The sequence below is a fragment of the Ruditapes philippinarum genome, unplaced genomic scaffold (genome assembly GCF_026571515.1).
Source record: "Ruditapes philippinarum isolate M1 unplaced genomic scaffold, ASM2657151v2 ctg10342_1_1_1_1, whole genome shotgun sequence".
Classification (NCBI taxonomy): Eukaryota; Metazoa; Mollusca; class Bivalvia; order Venerida; family Veneridae; genus Ruditapes; species Ruditapes philippinarum.
In genome coordinates, this window is record NW_026865160.1 from 37,192 (window position 1) to 58,620 (window position 21,429).

General features: G+C 33.2%; 1 protein-coding gene across 1 annotated transcript in view; it reads left to right on the plus strand.

Annotated features, from left to right (window-relative positions):
• Nucleotides 1–5,206: 5,206 nt before the first annotated feature.
• The window catches only part of LOC132728051 (poly(A)-specific ribonuclease PNLDC1-like), a gene marked incomplete at both ends in the record, with an annotated part of 34,895 nt that continues 18,672 nt past the window's right edge, over nt 5,207–21,429 (plus strand). The window contains 13 exons of the mRNA XM_060713660.1: nt 5,207–5,294; nt 6,100–6,136; nt 6,644–6,719; nt 8,388–8,435; nt 9,034–9,128; nt 11,933–12,030; nt 12,176–12,267; nt 14,331–14,474; nt 14,953–15,108; nt 15,895–15,959; nt 16,734–16,801; nt 17,070–17,123; nt 20,631–20,673. Of these exons, the coding sequence (XP_060569643.1) occupies nt 5,207–5,294; nt 6,100–6,136; nt 6,644–6,719; nt 8,388–8,435; nt 9,034–9,128; nt 11,933–12,030; nt 12,176–12,267; nt 14,331–14,474; nt 14,953–15,108; nt 15,895–15,959; nt 16,734–16,801; nt 17,070–17,123; nt 20,631–20,673 (1,064 nt within the window). The remainder of the gene's footprint in view (nt 5,295–6,099; nt 6,137–6,643; nt 6,720–8,387; nt 8,436–9,033; nt 9,129–11,932; nt 12,031–12,175; nt 12,268–14,330; nt 14,475–14,952; nt 15,109–15,894; nt 15,960–16,733; nt 16,802–17,069; nt 17,124–20,630; nt 20,674–21,429) is intronic.

A 21,429-nucleotide genomic window follows, 5' to 3' on the forward strand; every position in this document is an offset into this window, starting at 1 on the left:
GCAAATTGAAAGCCTGAAATTCAAAGCAGAGCTCAGAAAATAGTTTTATAACAAAGATATAAGGCATGAAGCATTACCTTCAGGTCCTCAAGAAAAGTTATACAATTCATGCATCTGGGTCATAAATGAACACATCCCAGAAGTCACATAGACGAAATGTATAAAAAAACACATATAAGTATTAAAGGCCCATCATGCTTCAGAAATGCGTTTATTTTTATTTCTCAATACCTTTTTGGCTCACTTGTCACAAAGTGACATGGTGAGCTTTTGTGATCACTTTTCGTCCAGCGTCCGTCCGTCGTCAGTAAACTTTTACTTAAAACGACATCTCCTCATAAACCGCAAAGCCAATTTCATCAGAATATCCCCAGGGATCCCATTCATGGACAGATTCCCGAGGGACGGATATTCCGATCCGAACCGCAAACATATGTCATTTTTTCTTGCATATTCTACCATAATCCAGCATATTTTTAATTCTTTATCTTAATAAAAAAAATTTCCATGGACATTTATGTCATAACAACCGTATATATTTTCGTAAAACAGTGTATGAAATTTAAACTTCATTCATTATACGGCAAAATTACATCATTCAAAGTATGACATTGTATAGCACGCGACTCATCTGGCACCCCCATGACAGATGAAATTTCCGGCATGATCAAAATTGATGGAAACACCAGTCTGATATGCAAGAAATACTTGTCAAATTGTTATAAATGAAAGTCTGGATTTCTATTTAGTGATATAAAATCCATATTACTCAGCGAATATCACTCATAGTGTTGTTAACATAGCTTTGCTGATTTTTTTGTGGCCTGCGTATTAATTCATGACTCCTTAAATTTACTTAAAAATGCAATGTGTTTCTTATACTTTAAAGCATATTTCTTGCTTCAAAGGCAATTACTGCACTAAAGTAATATTTTTTTCCACCGCAATGATGTCTTTATTCCGCAGTAATATTAAAGTCATTTTCAGCTTGACTATTCACAGAAAAATCAAGCTAATGCGGTCACTCATTTGTTGGCGTCAGCGCCCCTGTGTTTAATTTTTTGCGTGTAAGCTGCTATCTCCATAAATACTGAGGAGAATGGATTAAAACTTTACCCACTTGTTTTCTGTGATTATCTTACATGATTGGCTTAAGTCACAAAACTGATGATTTGCTTTATTGCATAATTATGCCCCTTTTTCGACTTAAAAATTCATGGTTAAGTTTTTGCTTATAAGCTGGTATCTCCATTACTTTTGAAGAGTTTGTGCCATTTTTGTGACAATTTAATGCATTCATAATAATCAAGCAGTGATTTACTCGATAAAACATCTTAATAACAAGCCGTTGTATCTTTTCAGATAATTTTATGTATTCATATAGGTAAGCATTATTATACTCAATAAAAACACACTTTTGACAACTTTTTCGAATAGTCAAGCAATGCTGTCCTCCGACAGTTCTTGTTTATACGAGCATATAACAACTGTGTTATAAACTTGTTCGAGTAACCTTCAACCTCTGACGGACATTCCCTCAATCTTATTTTAAGTACCATAAGCAAGAGAATTTCAAGGAAATTTATGAGTTGACAAATCTCATTTCATCTATTCAAACAACACTAGATATATTGTCCTTGCAACAGGGAACACTTTCGGGGCTTACTTACTTCAAACAATCATCACATGTATTCTTTTGATTGTCATTTCATTTCCAGGGTCAAGATGTTTTCCAAGTGTAATTTCTTTATCCTTATACATGTATATAGTAACATGTAGGGGCTGATATACATTATATAAATCAGAATAAACACTTTAATGTAAGTAGAATAAGGAAGATATTACATCACATGGGTATCATTGTTTAAATATAACGGACATTAAATGAAAAGAGTATATAATTAAGAGACAATTGCTCTGCTTAGTGGATGTGTGTGTAAAACACTTTAAGTTGTTGAAATCCCATCCTGCTTTAAAAATTATATAAAATTAAAAAATAAACCGAAACGCCGTGTTTTATAATAATAATTGCTGTTAAACTTATTTATTGAAAAAGCCAGTTTTAGTCACAAGTGGCTCTGAGAATATGACATCTTAATTTGAAAGTAGCGAAAATGGATGATAATTTGGTAACATTGAATAAAAATTGAGTGATATTGACTAAATGGGCTAATTTCAGTAAAAGTAAAATTGCAACTACGTATTGAATGACCCCAATAAAATAAAATATTGAGAGAAAGAAATCATTAAATGTAACGTCATAATTTCTTTAAATTTCATCAATAAACATAATGTAATGATATCGTTAAAGCAGCATGCCTTAAGATCCATGTTTATTTTCATAACAATTTGAAAAATCTATTTAAAAGTAAAATATTGTGAAGTGAACAAAGGAAGTAATTTATCATGTTATTACATTGATTTCTGATGATAAAGTAATTGCCTGATAAGTTTAGCTTTATCAGACACCTCATCAATAGATATTGAAATAAAATTAAGAGAATGACTTATTTTTACCTCAAACTGGTTTGAAATTTTGGGACTATTTCTTAAAGATATGACCCGTGGCATATTACTGCGCAGGGCATGAATTCAAAAGGTTTCTGACAGGTTTTTGATTAATTTGACATTTAAAGAAATAAACGCATACTAAAATTGAAAACATGATTATTAGAATACCAAACCAGATTATTATTATAAAATTTATCAGGCTTGGCATGAAAAAAATGAAGGGCTCAGCAATGCTCTGCCCTTCTTCTGACCTTTTTTTAGCTCACCTGTCACAAAGTGTCTTGGTGAGTATTTGTGATCGCTTTTCGTCCAGCGTCCGTCCGTTTTCCGTCCATAAAGTTTTAATTTAAAAGACATCTCCTCATAAACCGCTAAGCCATTTTCATCCAATCTTCACAGGAATGTTCCTTTGGTAGTCAGTTTTAAAAATTGTTCAAAGAATTTAATTCCAAGTAGAACTTTGGTTGCCATGGCAACCGAAAGATAAAACTTTAAATATCTTCTGTTAGAAAACGAAAGAGATATAGAGCTTAAATATTTAGAATGAAACATCATCTAGTCAGTGTCTACCACGATTGTTCAAATAAATGCCCTTGGGTCAAAAATGGCTCTTCCCCGGGGGTCATTGATTTTACTTATTTGTATATAGTAAAAACTTTAAAAAAATCTTCTTTTAAAAAACCAAAATAGCTAGAGCTTAGATAATAAGCATGAAACATCTTCTAGTGGGTGTCTATCAAGTTTGTTCATATAAAAGCCCTGCCTTTATCAGGGGATCATTGATTTATCTTATTTGTATATATTAAAAACTTAAAAAATTAAAAAAAACAACAAAACAACAAAATAGCTAGAGCTTAGAAATTAAGCATGAAACATCCTCTAGTAGGTGTCTACAAATTTTGTTCAAATAAAAGCCCTGGGGTAAAATTGGCCTTGCCCCAGGGGGTCATTGTTTTTTCCCCATCATGAAACATCTTCTAATGGGTGTCTACCAAGTTTGTTCAAATAAGGGCACTTGGGTTAAAATTGGCCCCGCCCCAGGGGTCATTGATTTTCCTTATTGTATATGGTAAAAACTTAAAAAATATTCTGTTAAAAAAACCAAAGAGCTAGAGCTTAGATATTAAGCATGAATTATCTTCTAGTGAGTGTTTACCAAGTTTGTTCAATAAAAGCCATGGAGACAAAATTGGCCCCGCCCAAAGGGGGGTCATTGTTTTTCCCTATATGTGTATAGTAAAAACTTAAAAAATCTTGTTATAGCTAGAACTTAGATATTTATCATGAAACATCTCCAAATAGGTGTCTACCAAGTTTGTTCAAAAGTTGCTCATTGGCCAATTACAATGTATCTGAACCAGCTGTTTCTTCTGTTGCATTTGGTATTGAGTATAGTTATAGCTGGTACAAAAAAGATTATTTTTTGTCCCAAATTTAATGAACAATACCCAAAAATTGTTGAAGATGTCAGAAACTGTTATTTCTTTGGTAAGTTTGCTGATCTGTTATGGCTAGGCTAGAGTTTAAAATCTAAAAATCATGGAAAACCAATCAAGACTATAGTTGTGACATTTTCATTTTGCCGCAAAAGAAACTGAAAAGACAGGTTTATGTACATGTATTTATTTATATTTAGAACTAATTTCTTTTATATACATCTTTGAGATAAGCTAAAATATATGTTTGTGCCAAAGCTAGATTTTTAGATATTGTTTTCCTGGATAAAATCTTGCTTCATAAAAGGGCAGATATTGCCCATACAAAATATAGCACAAGATCTTAATGCATAGTACAGTGTAGTCAAACTACTTTAAGATAATTTAACATGCTTAGTCGATAGCCAGGCAAGTCAAAGTCAACAAGGACTGGTCTTGGACTTCCCCAGATTAAATAAAATATTAAAAAATTACTAGTTTTTTTTCTTAATTAACTTAGATCATTTTAAGTTTGTATTTTTAGCACTTGACACTAAATTAACTGGGTGAAAGATTAATGAGCAGCTGAAATCAAAGTCGGTTAAAATAAAACTGATGTGAAGTCTACTGTTTGCAGAAACATTTTGAGAATAACAATTTTGAAAACGTTGATGAAAATCGTTTGTGTTTATTTTATTTCACTTTATATTTTTCAAGCAAAATACAGAGTATTTATAGTGAAATAAATGTGAAATTTAACTGGTTTGCGGCATTGAAATAGCTAACCTTTACCTCATTTGTGGCAACTGAATCTATTCACATGTTCCCTAATGTCAGTCATTTCATATTTTGAATTTTTTATTTGAAATGTTAACATTGTTCAGATTAGACTGAATTCATCTACAATGTATAAATCTATAAAATAAAAGTATATCATTGCTGTTTACAAATGAATATCATCAATTAGAACAGTATTCATGTATATCAATTTATTTATTTACAGTTATTTAGAAATTAGAATAACCTTTTTTGAATGTTTTTTGCAATTGATTGAATATAATGATGTTGTAATGTGTGATGTGTTTTTGATTTGAAAGTACATACAAATGTAGTACATGTAGTCTTTATTCAGATATCATAGGTTGACCACAAAACTGTATTAACTTGTATAAAATAAAGAAGGACATGCAACAGTTTTGCAATCAACCCCCCAATATAGTCTCTAGCAGGTATTCGAATGTCATGAATAGGTTACTTAGTAAGGAAATAAATAATGTTCTTTTATATATTTTAGATTGTTTGATGATGGGGCTGAAAGGTACCAAAACTTGAGGAAAACTATAACACAAATCACCATTTGTCAGTTAGGTATGAAAGGTTTTAAATTGGTAACCCATTATCAAAGTATATTGTATGTGCTCTATCTTAATGAGGTTAATGCACTAGAGCAGATCTCACTGTCTGAGAAATTTTAGTGGATTTTGCCCTCTGGTTATCAGATGATTTACCAGACTTTTGCATTCCAAAGTCTTAAGTTGTATAGAATACAAGTTGTAACAAATGATGGATTACTTTATTGTGTATCTTTATTATTTTCATGAACTGGTTTTGTAAATATTTTAAGATTTGACCAGTGATGATTCTGGCTATTTTTCCCCCTGTATGTTTTTAAGTTTATAAAAAAATTATTTAATTTACATCTTTTATGTTCCATTTAATTTTTTTGCATGTACATATGACTTTCATCTTAAATATTGCTGAATTTAGTGTCTTCCCTTCCCTACTTGTATATTTCTACTCTTACTGATGGAGAAGTGTCTATTTTTGCATACAGAAAGAGTTAAGGTGATTTGTGTGAACTGTGTCTTTGAAATTAGCATGGAACACGAGATGCACTGCTTTATAAGATTTCATATACCTTTTCTTTTATAAATGGCTTATTGTTGCTCATTGTTTCATTGGGTTTTCACATACTGTGTATGGTGAATATCAATTGCTACTTAACTGGTTCCAGTTTTGCCATTTATTGAAAAAAGTCTGAATTTCTTCTGATCCCTTAATGAAAGGCCCAATGATTTTTGTTGATTTGACATTATTTATATTTACATAAATTATATTTTCTGCTGTTGCCTTATTTTCTCCCTTTGTTATCAAATATGATTATGTTTTTCAGGATTATCTATATTTTCCAAAGTTAGCGATGAAAACAGGTATGTAAACAAGCATAATATTTTACTATATCACTAGCTTACAGAAACAGTGTTTTCAACAAAAAAGCTTAGTAACTTCTTAAATTAGTATGGCTGTTGTTAAACCAGTATTAATTTTATAGGTTTATGAAAACATAATTTGCATAATGCATTAAGGGTTTCTATTCTTCGTCATAATCCATTACCTCTCTGCATTTTAGAGACATGATCGTTAACTATCAGTTACTATCGGATTGGGAATATTAGTTGTGTTTTACTAAACACACCTGGTACTCTCATACTTAATTTTCCATGTGAAGAAACTGTTGGCCAGCTATAACAAGATTAGAGGTTCTACCAATATGCCTTTTTGTGTCTAAAATAACACCCAGTGGGACATTTTGTGATCTTTCTCAACCAGCAAACCAGCAATGCTAGAAAATCAAAGTAAATCCATCATTACAGTGTTTGTGACTGAAATCCAGCAAAAATATTGGAAAAATAAAATTTTGTTTGTTTTGTTTTCAGGTATGAAGCAAAAACGTATAATTTTTACCTGTATCCACCAACATTCGGACCTGTAGATGAAAGATTTGTGTGTCAGGTAGTAACATGTTGTTTTATGTACAGGTCTAACATCTTCTGATAAATCAATGATAATTAACATGTTAAAGAATTGAAAATTCGTGATCACTGAAGAGCTCCATTTTCATTTTGTGTGAATTTTAATTTGCAAGAAAGGGGCCTTTAATGGCTGAGTGGTAGTTGGCTGACTGGGGGGCCCATTAAGCCTTAAAAAATGCTAGTATTTTATTTTACAAAATTTATAGAATCTAGATACCTAGGTGACTATGGGAACAATAGGTTACAGTAAATTTCCTTTGATGATCTTCATTTTGTAAGCTCTTATGTGGCTACATTTACACTTATGTGGCTAAAAGTACAATATAGAGAACAAAAGATAAGCTACATAAATACCAAACTTTGAGGACATCCATCTGCCTGTCCACACTACTGAGTAGGGATAGAGGGCTATCTATTGTTAACAGATAGAGAACAATATAATTCATTCCGTAACAATAGAATGACCATCTATTAAACAAAAGAAAATATCAATAGAAATGGCACTTTATCCCTATTTGGTGGGATGTCCGTCCGTCCGCTATTCTTGTCCATGACATAACTCTGAAACAACAAGAGGTATCAACATGAAACTTTGTAGGTAGATAAGTCTCATTGAGTAGATGTGCACAAGAAATGTAACACTGCCTTGCCTTATTTTGGAATTATTGCCCTTTTTTTATTTTTACACTTAAACATAACTCTAAAACTGTAAAAGATATCAACATGAAACTTTGTAGGTAGATAGATACAATTGGGTAGAAGTGCAGTGTACAAGAACTGTAACTCTGTCTTGCCTAATTTTGGAGTTATTGCCCTTTGTTTATTTTAAACTTTGAACTTTGTCCGGGACATAACTCTAAAACTATTAAGAAATATCAAACATGAAACTTTGTAAATAAAAAGATCTCATTGGGTGGAAGTGCAGTGCTAAAGAATCATAACTCTATCTTGCCTAATTTTGGAGTTGTTGAGCTTTGTTTATTTTTACACTTTGAACTTTGTCCAAGACATAGCTCTGAAACCATATGAGGTTTGTAGCTAGATTGATCTCATTAAATAGAAGTGCAGAGCAAAAGAACCTTAACTCTGCCTTACCTCGAGAGGTATACTTTTCTGTGTCCAAAATCTACTCTGGGAGTGTAACCCGGTTCAACCGCTTCTTGTGTATTGAAGTCAAAAATCCAATATGTTTACATTTTGCTGCTTTTATTACAAATTATTTCTCATTCAGTGATCTTTTCTTAAAATGAAAAGAATCTTAAGTGTTTAAGATATATTATTACAACATTGTAAAACACGGAATTGTCTCTTCTTTAGAAAGAAAAATAAAATACTCACTTCTCAGGCTTAATGTGCCTTCATTTTCATGATTGGGCTTTTGACACTTTTTGCAAGACTGTGAGAGGGATTTGATTATCATGAAAATTTCATTTAGTTGCCTTTGATACCCCTTTCAAAACTAGGATTATGTTATTGTTGTAGGGCTGAAAACTAAAGTGGTTTTGATTGTCCCCCTTGTATCTCGTCACTATTGTTTTCTGCAACTTATTTTTAACATCAGACAAAAGTCTGATTGGAATTACAAAATACAGTTATATCTAAGTTTCCATTTATATATTTATAAATTTGTTGTCGTTTTTTTTTTCAGGCCTCAAGTTTAAAGTTTTTGTGCTCGTATGATTTTGATTTTAACAAGGTATGTTCTAAAATAGTGGTATGTTTGAATATTTTGTTCCCACTGTTCAAGACTTGTATATATAAATATAAAAAAATATGTTGTCTATTGATTAATGATTGTGTGCAATGTACATAGTAGGGGCAATCGTGAGCTGTTGACTTCTTCTACCCATTTGCTTCACAAGCATCATTATTTCTACATGTAAGAAAGTTATCCAGCTAGCTGACAGAATGTGAGTGGTTCTACTTGGGTGCCTGTTTGTGCCTGAAATAATGTACAGACTTGCATCTGAGATCTTTCTCCACCAGTAAAGCTGGAAAGTGGCCATACGACCTATACTGTGTTGGTGCGAAGTAAAACCCAACCAAAAAAAAATCCCCAAAAATAACCCACTTACTTGTTTTTGTCAAATCTCTGTGGCCAAGTATTAAAAAATGTAAATAGTATGAAAATCACTTGCCCCTCACTTTTTTGTTTTGGGTTCAAATCCCATGTAATCAATTGACTGGCTATTAGTCAGTTAAGATTACTCAGTAGCTTATAAGCCCTGCCTAAGTTCACCTGTCATCACCTTTTTATTATTATTTTATATAGTTTATTATTTATATTCACACAGTTTATATATGAGGGAATTTCGTACATGAATGGCAAGCAGGAGGAAGACATTAGGGACCATATGGCTAGCAAAGCCATGTTTGCTGGCTTAGAAAGGTAAGTTTAAATTTTAATACTTGTTTCCTGAAGTTTGATAAGATGAACATAGGAAAAAAGTTGATACATATTTTCTTCTGTTGGAAGGATCTTTATATCTCAAGTTCTCAACTGATTCAAAGACATATTGTCCAACTTTGATTATTTGCATTTCTGTAGCCTTCAGTTTTATTATCCCCCGCCGAAAAGGCGGCGGGGGATATAGAAATAGTCTCCGTCTGTCCGTCCGTCCGACCTTCCGTCCGTCCCTCCGTCCGACATTTTTGTCCGGAGCATATCTCTAAAAGTATTTGAGTTATCAACTTGAAACTTCATAGGTGGATAGACCTCATTGAGGAGGAGTGCAGTGCTAAAGAACGTTAACTCTACCCTGCATCATTGTTTAGTTATTGCCCTTTTTTTTTAAAGTGTTTGAGATATCAACAAAAAATATAAAATATCATTTTAGTTATTGCCCTTTGTTCTTTTTCATGCTATTTTGTCCAGAGCTTTTCTCAAAAGTATTTGAGGTATCAACTTGAAACTTCATAGGTGGATGGATCTCATTGAGGAGGAGTGCAGTGCACAAGAATGATAACTCTACCCTGCATAATTTTTGAGTTATTGCCCTTTGTTATTTTTCAAAATTAATTTTTGTCCAGAGCATAACTCAAAAAGCCTTTGAGATATCAAAATGAAACTTCATAGGTGCATAGATCTCACTCAGGAGGTGTGTAGTGCACAAGAATGATAACTCTACCTTTCATAATTTTTGAGTTATTGCCCTTTGTTATTTTTTATACCTAATTTTTCACCCGAGTGGAGCATAACTCAAAAGTGTTTGAGATGTCTACATGAAATGTCATAGGTGGATAGATTTTATTGAGGAGGAATGCTGTTCACAAGAATGATAACTCTTCCCTGTATAATTTTTGAGTTATTGCCCTTTGTTCTTTTTCTTACTATTTTGTCCAGAGTTTATCTCAAAAAGTATTTGAGGTATCAACTTGAAACTTCATAGCTGGATGGATCTCATTGAGGAGGAGTGCAGTGCACAAGAACGATAACTCTACCCTGCATCATTGTTTAGTTATTGCCCTTTTTTTTTAATTAATTTTTGTCCAGAGCATAACTCAAAAGGCCTTTGAGATATCATTATGAAACTTCATAGGTGCATAGATCTAATTCAGAAGGTGTGCAGTGCACAAGAATGATAACTCTACCTTTTATAATTTTTGAGTTATTGCCCTTTGTTATTTTTCATACTTAATTTTTGTGCCCCCACGTTAGTGGCGGGCATTTAGATTTACCCTTGTCCGTCCGTCTGTCCGTCCGTCCGTCCTTCCGTCCGTCTGTCCGTCCGCACTCACAGGAGAGTAATTATGTGGCTAGAGGGACAATAGGTTCTCTTTGATGTCATTCATTCCGTAATGCTTTTATGTGGCTATTTTCTTTTGCGTGGCTAAAAGAACAATAGAGAGAACAATAGAGTAGCCACATAATTACTGTCCTATGAGAACGTCGTCCTTCCGTCCGTCCTTCCGTCCATCCGTTCACTTTTGTGTCGCACGTAACTCAAAAAGTATTTGACCTAGAGTCATGAAACTTTACAGGAATGTTGATCAGCATGTGTAGTTGTGCACCTGGGTATTTTCATCTGGATATTTTTAGTATTTTCAGAGTTATTGCCCTTGACTTGGTAAAATTTTGCAATTTTCAACTTGTGTCGCACGTAACTCAAAAAGTATTTGACCTAGAGTCATGTAACTTTACAGGAATATTGAATATCATGTGTTGTTGTGCACCTGGGTATTTTCGTCTGGATATTTTTAGTATTTTCAGAGTTATTTCCCTTGACTTGGTAAAATTTTGCAATTTTCAACTTGTGTCGCAAGTTACTCAAAAAGGATTTGACATAGTCATTAAACCTTATGGGCAGGTTGCTCAGCATATTTAGATTTGCACCTGGGGTTTGGCTTGTGGATTTATCAAGTATTTGTAGAGTTATTTCCCATGACTAAGTAAAAAGATTGACAGAACAGTGGCGCGGTGGGGGCACCCGTGTCCTATGGACACATTTCTAGTTCAATTCAATTTTTTTCTCAAAAAGTATTTGAGGTATCAACTTGAAACTTCATAGGTGGATAGATTTTACTGAGGAGGGATGCAGCACACAAGAATGATAACCTACCCTGCATTATTTTTCAGTTATTGCCCTTTGTTATTTTCAGCCATCAGTATTCACATAGGTTTCAAATCTGTAATCACTATAGCCATCAAGTTTTCATTATCAAAAGACCTCTTAAAATGGAATTATTCTGCTCTACTACATATACATTCTTCCAATGAGCAAACACATTCGGCGGGGGATGGCCATGTTGACATGGCTTTTGTTTTAAATAATGGATGCATTTTAAGTGCAATTGAGACTGTCTTAATAACTCCTTGTTTTTAGCCATGCTCTCTTCACAGTGATCCTATTATATCCCCACTTGAAGCATATGTCACTCTGAATGGTGTTTCTGTAGTGACTTTCTGTGCGATTTTTTGAAATTTGTCAATCATATCATGGAGCATTTAATTTCTGAGACTTACATGTACACAATTTACTAATAATCAATTGAAGGAAGTTGATGAACAATAAGAAATATGGCAGGTATTGGAATAAAGGGTTTTTGAAACCAATTAATTTTCTTGGAGAATCAGAAAAATATAACGGCACTGAAGTATGGAGCATGTATATATTTTTGTATTCTCTGTTTCATTCTTAAGCGTCAAACCAATATAAATTTTATCATTTAATTTTATTGAATTATTATTTGCAGAAATTTAGATGAGAAGAATATAGAACAGATATGTTCAAAAGTTGCGAAATGGTTTGTTGATGAAGAAGATATCAAAGTGATGATTTTAGAAAAACAAGGTACATGGACAGTTGAATAATCTTTCTAATGAATTCTTCCCAAGCATACTTCATTTATCAACAATATTTCATTTTAAAGGTATTCTAAGAAAACCAGGTTTTATGATAATACCCTGTCACTTAATTTTTCTTTCTTTACTTTCAGAGATGAAGAGAATACCTATGTATATTTTAAGTACAGAACTAAAAGGAAGATTCCCAGCAATTTGGACTACTTTAAATACAGAGCAAAAATGTGTATGTGTTTCTTCCCTGTGTTTACTTACCTAAATGATTTTTAGCTCACCTGTCACAAAGTGACAGGGTGAGCTTTTGTGATCGCTTTTCGTCCGGCGTCCGGCGTCCGTCCGTAAACTTTTACTTTAAATGACATCTCCTCATAAACCACTAAGCCAATTTCATCCAAACTTCACAGGAATGTTCCTTTGGTGGTCACCTTTAAAAATTGTTCAAAGAATTTAATTCCATGCAGAACTCTGGTTGCCATGGCAACCAAAAGAAAAAACTTTAAATATCTTCTTTTAAAAAACCCAAAATTCTAGAGCTTAGATATTTGGCATGAAACATCTTCTAGTGAGTGTCTACCAAGCTTGTTCAAATAAAAGCCCTGGGGTCAAAATTGGCCCCGCCCCAGGGGGTCATTGATTTTCCTTATATGTGTATAGCAAAAACTTAAAAAATCTTCTTTGAAAAAACCCAAATAGCTAGAGTTAAGATATTAAGCATGAAACATCTTCTAGTGAGTGTCTACAAAGTTTGTTCAAATAAAAGCCCTGGGGTCAAAATTGGCCCCGCCCCAGGGGGTCATTGATTTTCCCTATATGCATATAGTAAAAACTTAAAAAATCTTCTTTTAAAGAACCCAAAGAGCTAGAGCTAAGATATTTAGCATGAAACATGTTCTAATGGGTGACTACAAAGTTTGTTCAGATAAAAGCTCTGGGGTCAAAATTGGCCCCGCACCGGGGGTCATTGATTTTCCTTATATGTGTATAGCAAAAACTTAAAAAATCTTCTTTGAAAAAACCCAAATAGCTAGAGTTTAGATATTAAGCATGAAACATCTTCTAGTGAGTGTCTACCAAAGTTGTTCAAATAAAAGCCCTGGGGTCAAAATTGATCCCGCCCCGGGGATCATTGATTTTCCTTATATGTGTATGACAAAAACTTAAAAATCTTCTTTGAAAAAACCCAAATAGCTAGAGTTTAGATATTAAGAATGAAACATCTTCTAGTAAGTGTCTACAAAGTTTGTTCAAATAAAAGCCCTGGGGTTAAAACTGGCCCCGCCCCAGAGGTGTCATTGTTTTTAACTATTTGTGTATAGTAAAAACTTAAAAAATCTTCTTTTAAAAAACCCAATGAGCTAGAGGTTAGATTTTAAGCAGGAAACATCTTTTTGTTGGTGTCTACCAAGTTTGTCTTAGGTTTAAATTGGCCCTGCCAAAGGGGGGGGGGGGCGGAGGTCATTGTTTTTCATTATATGTGTGTAGTAAAAACTTAACATCATGAAACATCTTCTAATGGGTGTCTTCCAAGTTTGCTCAAATAAAAGCCCTGGGGTTTAAACTGGCCCGCTCCGGGCCTATATACAGGTGAGCGACCTCAGCGCCATCATGGCCCTCTTGTTTTATTAAGCTTTTTAGTTTGTTTATTTGAAGATTTGGATGAGCTATATTACTCACCCAGGTGTCAGGATGCCAGTTGTATACAAAAGTAGTTCTGATATTGAAATGATTTGTCATAAAAGTACAGGTAGAAAAGTGTAAAGTAAGTAGTATTTTGACTTCTTTACATAATACTTCATCACTAAAAGATAACTAATGGCAAGCAGTAAAAAAGTGAAGCATGGTCCAGAGATATTAACTTGTGTACCAGGTTTTTTCTCTCTCTAAAAGCTCTCTTTTTCTATATAAAATCAATTAAAATAATACTTAATTTAGGGTTGTCAGGTTTTCTGATATTTTTAACTTGCACCCATATATTTCCAATGAGTAGCTTTTTGGAAACTAATACAGTACACTAAATATAAAAAAGCTTTTGGGAAATTAAAGAAATAGTATCTTTGGGCAGCTTACTAAAATGGGCCTTTAAATTAGCCTAAAATCATATGAGAGAACCAGGGTTTTAATGGGTCTTTACATTAACCTGAAATCATATGATAAAACCAGGGTCTTAGAATGGGCCTGTCAATTAACCTGAAATCATATGAGAAAACCAGGGTCTTAATAGGCCTTTAAATTGACGTGAAATCATGTAAGAGACTACAAAAATGATATGATTATTAAATAATATTTCAGATAGAGATTGAGAGAATAAGCTTAGAGAAGAGACAGGAATTAGAGGAATTACAGAAAAATGATCTGAGACAACATGAGGACACACTTCTAGAAAATATGCTAGGCTTTACACGTATATTCAAACTTATGACACAGTTAAAAAAGGTATGAATTTAGACTTGATCTTCAGTTTTAAAGGAATTCCACTGAGGTCCAAAAGTCTGAATGCATTTATCAGCTGGGGCACTTAAAGCAGAAAGATGTGCAGAAGAAAGTACGGAAGTATACTCAGAAATAAATTTAAAATAATATTTTTATGCTAATCTTAGCCCCATTGATATTAAAAGCATTGCAATGCTTTTGAGTTTGTGTCACTTTTTACAGTTAGAATAATTATTCTGGAAAAAAATAAAGTGAGTGATTGATCTGAAATTGCACACACAAGTTATATATATGTAATATTATTCTTGAAAAAATATTTGTCTCTTTGTTTTATTTTAATCAATCTTTTTGTTAGTTTCATCAATCTTTTTGTTAGTTTCATCAATCTTTTTGTTAGTTTCATCTATCTTTTTGTTAGTTTCATCAATCGTTTTGTTAGTTTCAGCTATAACTGGTGTTTCTGTATGTTTTATATTTCCAGCCACTGCTAGGACATAACTGTTTGATGGACTTGATGCTGATATATGATAAATTTTACAACCCTCTCCCTCAGTCATATACCGAATTTAAGACTAATCTTCATTCACTTTTCCCAACTGTGTTTGACACTAAGCATATAGTTTTAAGTATGAGAAGGGTAAGTAATGTTGCAAAATACCTTTCATTTTAACATGTAGAACACTTTTTTAGTGGTAAATTTCTGCACATATTCTGAAAGTTATCAAAACTTTTATTAGTGAAATATAATTCATATCTCACCACAACCAGTAAAATTCATGTGTTATAGTTTTGTTACTGCCCTGTATATTGAAAGAAAATGCAAAATAAAGGGCACAAGAGATTAAAGATTTCTAAGATCTTATGATATAGTCACACCATTCAGCATAATTCTGTGCTATACAGGGGAAATATATATCGCCTGTCACCAAAACACTAAAAGCAAAACTCTTACAATATAGAATAACATAAAATTATGGCCGTCATTGGTGGACTATTTTTGTGTCAAGATGTCAAAACAAAACTTGATAAGGTGCTTAAGCCAAGTATGACACAGGTTTTGCAGTTGTGTACGAGTCCAGTAGAATCTGCATTGTTCTCAACAATGTATTCCCACAACATTTGACATTTTTACAGAACTTGTTACTTGATGGATTTGATATGGATTTTTGGACTCTCAAAAATGAGAACAAAGTTGGATTTTCATAGAGTATCATGTTCATTTGATATATGCTTTTTGGACTTTGCAAATAAAAATGATACAAAGTGGGGTGCGATATGGACTTGGAAATGAAAACACGATCAAAGTAATAAGAGTGTATCCATTAATGATTTCTGTTTAAACAACTTGCCTGTTGCAAACCCTGAATGTTCATTGGTTATTAACCGTTATAATTTGTAAGGAGTGGAATAATATATTGTACAGGATATGGCACAGACTGGGATGCTGCAACAAACAAGCTTAGGTGAACTTTATACAGATTTAGAAAGGTAAATCAGCTGATCATCTTTGATTTCTTAATAGGTTTTATTTTTAGTATACAATTCTTGTTTTCATGTGAGGAATCTATCGTGCTTGGTAATGGAAAGCTGGTGGTCCTACCGGATGCCTGGTTGTGTTTTTAATTAGGCATGGAGGTGAACCTGAAAGCTTGCTCCACTAGTTGATGTGGAAATTTGCCATATAATATTATAACCTTAGCAGTATCTTGTGACTAAAACATCATTATGAAATTATTACAGATTTAATGATACATAAACAATAGACAGGTTCTGTTTTAACTATCTTTTCTTTTAATTGATGTTATAATGTTTCATCTAGCTTGCGTTAGTTGAAAACATTAGGGGCATTTGTGGCCAAGTGGTTAACGTTGTTGACTTCAAACCACTTGCCTTTCACTGCTGTAGGTTCGAATCCAAACAGGGACTTTGGATTCTTTCATGTGAGGAAGCTATCCAGCTACCTTACAGAACGTCGGTGGTTCTACCATTCTTGCCTGAAATAATGCACTGAAGTACACCTCAGGTCTTTCTCCACCAGTAAAGCTTGAACGTTGCCATATGACTTATAAATTGTGTCATGTCCCAATTAAACAAACAAAGTTGAAAAATTTATGTTTAGGTACAAAATTGATACATTTTTTTAACAATTGATTACTAAAGCCCTTCTTATTATTTATCTTGAAGTGATGAAAAATGCTGTATTCAGGGTTACCTTTGTATTGATTTTTGCCATAATTATTTTATTTTAATGTGTATTTATAGCGAGAAAGGACACACCATAGTGCTACATTCACCTGTAGTTAACCATGCCGAGGGATTTGACAGATATAGTGAGTGTATAAAAATTTTTTTTTTTGAAACAAACAATTGGTCTGTCTACTCTGCTTAATTATATAAGAGAGAGCTTTGGATAAGTAATCAAAGAATGGGACAAAATCCACATTTGATGAGTTCCGGATAACATCTATTGGGTATTGTTAGTATTATACAGTCACCTTAATCATGACAATAGTAAAATAGACAAATTATTTTATTGTAGTTATATTTGTTACAATCTGTTCTAGCTAATGTTTAGTTTGTTTTGATGCTTTTCTTCAGAATCTGATGAGTTACCACATGAAGCAGGTTTTGACGCGTATATGTGCGGAGTTGGTAAGCATTACTCTTAAATGATAAAGCTTCCAGAGTATTAACATTATAGTTTTGTCTATTATTGTATAAGTGGTTAAATTAGCAACATGGAAATATTGGGGAATTTTGCAACTGGTGGAAAATTGCTAAAATTGCCTCTAGTGTAACTGTCGACAAATTTTTCAATAATTTCTATACTTGCACATTTCCTTTATATATCCTTGCACAAAATTTCTTGAATTCTAAATTCACTAACTTTGCGACATGTGTAGAAATCCACTTATAACATTATATTATACTCCCACTGATATAAAACAGTTCTTCCTGAAATGCACTTTAAAACTTTTTCAAAAGTATTAATTTTCTTTAAGCCACATATCAATAATGGTTCAACTTGTTTATCTTGTCTATGCTTAAAGTGAATACTATGCAGAATATTTGTTTACCAAAGCTCTGGTGTTTGGTATTGTTAATTTTTGTTAAATAAATGGTGATGCGACAATTTTGTATTGAAACGACTTTGGTGTGAACCCACAAGGCCAGTAGTCCTGAGAGTACTAGGCAATCCTTAGATTACTAGTGTGATGTGTTAAGCACTAGACTATGCCACTACTCCAAAATTTTATTATAACTATACAGACAGGCACACATACACTGCCACCTTGTTATACCATGCCCTGTTTTAAGGCTAACCTCATTATAACACTCGTAGGACTCGACTCTTCATGAGCCTTATATGTCAGATTCCTGTTTATATCATGGTTTGAGAGTTTGGACCCAACTTTGACCTTTATAATGGTATGCCTCTGTATTTTATAAATATATATATTTTAATTACAATATCAACAAGAAAAGCATTGATGCAAAGCATCAAAGGTCGTCCAACAGCAGGTGCAGATGAACTAGTAGATATATGATGACAAGATATTCTTATAAACTTTTCAATGGTTCATTGGGTTTTACCAGAATTGTATATCACTTTTGAATGAACGGACGAAAGACATTGTTCATTATTTATAACTTTGATCGGCATGCTAGAAATTAGAATATTACTTGTTATTTCTTTATGATCGTGGTTATTAATAGCAATGGATATACATGTATACAATCATTTATAATCCATATGTGTAACGCATGATCAACACCATACTTGTGTAATTGTCCCTTATTATGTTATTGCTATTAACGAGGACCCCCTCTTAAGGGATCTGTTCACACTAAGTAACAATATGACACTTGTTATATTACCATGTTGATCATGTTTAGCACAATTGTTTATTATTCAATAAATGTAATTTCTATTTTAATAAAAAAAATACAGATTTTATGAATATTGTTTTCTTTTCTTTTTTTGTGTGTGTTTTATGCGCTATTTTAATACTGAGTTTTTACGTTTACTACTATTTTAAGAATTCAATTGTCATAATGATCGACGATTATAAGTCAAAACTTAACTGGAAAAAGTCAGTAAATCATGGTTAATCTTTCAATTTATAATATTGTTTATTCTTAAACCATATACATGTACATTTGTATTTTTCTTTATCATTTTTTAAATTATCAATCAATTGAATAATTCATAAAATCTGATTTGTAACTTTGAATAATTCCTCGGAATCTTTACTAAACACGAATAACAAATTATATAAAATGTTTTAAAGTTGATAGTGTCATATTAATGCCATAAAAATGTACATTTTTTCTCAATTATTGTACATATTTATTGTTTTTATCTCATATAGATAAAATATAACATGCGATTTGTGTTGTTGTTTTTTTTTTCGAATTGTATGTTTATGTATAATAATAATCAATCAATTCGAGAGTTGATCTGTGTTTATTAATTATTGTAAACCAAACTAAGTGACAAACATTCATTTTGAAAAAAAAGCTTATTTATCTGTAAAATATTTGTTCTGTTCTGTAACGATATCTACTCCAAAACCGGGAGAGACCGGACAATAAACGTGTGGTACTATTCGCCGGTCATTAGTAAATCCGGGAGAGACCGGGAATTACCTAGGAGTACATCCCTCTATAAATAGATTTTCGGAATATTAAGGTCATCAACTCATCATTCTATTAACAGCTTTCGGAATAACATACCATAATAGCCCACTGTGTACTACAAAATGATAAGCAAAAATACCCCGAAGAGCGCGATTTATTGACGGAAAAGGTTATTTCATTTGAAAATGTTTGCATTGCGAAATTCTCCAGTTCGCCATTCATTGTACATATCGCGACTAATTAACAATCAAGCACCCTCATACCGATCGGAATGATCGGCTTTTATTATTGGCAACTATAAAAGGCTCGAGAAGTTGCTGTCGCCCTTTCACAAAATCTCATTTCATTCCAATAGGCGCCGCGCTTCGGCGCGGACGCCAATCAGATACTAGTAATAGATAATGGTGTGTTTTTAGCTCACCTGTCACAAAGTGACAGGGTGAGCTTTTGTGATCGCTTTTCGTCCGGCGTCCGTCCGTCCGTCGTCCGTCCGTAAACTTTTGCTTTAAATGACATCTCCTCATAAACCACTGAGCCAATTTCCCAAACTTCACAGGAATGTTCCTTTGGTGGTCACCTTTAAAAATTGTTCAAAGAATTTAATTCCATGCAGAACTCTGGTTGCCATGGCAACCGAAAGAAAAATCTTTAAATATCTTCTTTTAAACAACCCTAAGAGCTAGAGCTTAGATATTTGGCATGAAACATCTTCTAGTGAGTGTCTACCAAGTTTGTTCAAATAAAAGCCCTGGGGTCAAAATTGGCCCCGCCCCAGGGGGTTATTTATTTTCCCTATATGCATATAGTAAAACCTTAAAAAATCTTCTTTTAAAGAACCCAAAGAGCTAGAGCTAAGATATTTAGCATGAAACATCTTCTAATGGATGTCTTCCAAGTTTGTTCAAATAAAAGCCCTGGGGTCAAAATTGACCCCGCCCCAGGGGGTCATTGATTTTCCCTATATGCATATAGTAAAAACTTAAAAAATCTTCTTTTAAAGAACTCAAAGAGCTAGAGCTAAGATATTTAGCATGAAACATGTTCTAATGGGTGTCTACCAAGTATGTTCAAATAAAAGCCTTGGGGTCAAAACTGGCCCCGCCCGGGGGGGGGGGGGTCATTGATTTTCCTTATATGTGTATAGCAAAAACTTAAAAATCTTCTATGAAAAAACCCTAATAGCTAGAGTTTAGATATTAAGCATGAAACATCTTTAAGTAAATATCTACAAAGTTTGTTCAAATAAAAGCCCGGGGGTCAAAACTGGCCCTGCCCCAGGGTGTCATTGTTTTTAACTATATGTGTATAATAAAAACTTTAAAAATCTTCTTTTAAAAAACCCAATGAGCTAGAACTTAAATGTTTAGCATGAAACATCCTCTTATGGGTGTCTACCAAGTCTGTTCAAATAAAAGCCCTTGGGTAAAAATTGGCCCGGGGGTGGGGGGGGCCTATATACAGGTGAGCGACCTCAGGGCCATCATGGCCCTCTTGTTGATTCATGTTATTTTGTTTCAGTATTTCTGAGAGTTGGCCATATACTGACATTCAAAGATAATAAGTAAGTTAACCTTTTGAGCATGAACGGGATTTAAATTTAAATGAGCCACGCCATGACAAAACCATCATAGTATGTTTGCGACCAGCATGGATCCAGACCAGCCAGGGCATCCGTGCAGTCTGCTCAGGATCCATGCTGTTCGCTTACAAACCTTATTACTAGTAGAGAAACTGATAGCGAACAGCATGGAGGCTGGTCTGGATCCATGCTGGTTGCAAACACACTATGTTGGTTTTGTCAGTCTTCTAACTAGAAATAGTAGTTATAGTTTATAAAGCAGAAGCAAAGTTGAGGAAGTTGGAGTTAGGTTATGGCACTAATGTATAGTGCAGATTGCAGAAGTTAAGTTTATGAAGCTAAGTAAAGGAAGCTATTGTTTAGTTTTTGAAGCGAAAGTTATGTTTGGGAAATTAAGTTTTGAAAGTAATGTTGCTAAAGCTTAAATAAAGTTGATGAAGTAAAGCTGTTAAAGATTAAGTAGTAATAAAGAAGCTAAAGGAAATATTGTGGAACTACAACGATTTTTTTACAGTAACTAACAAGGGGTGTTTGATAAGTACCAGGAAAAGAGTTATTACTTAATTATTTAAAGATCCTGTATGTTGTAATTAAGGTTGTTACCACACTGAAGTAAAATATGTATAAAATTATGCTTCTAAAACAATTTTCAAACATCGAAGAATATATTATTATGTACTGCAAATATTTGTGCACATTATATGTTATCATTTAAATATATGCATTCCTTTCTGTGGT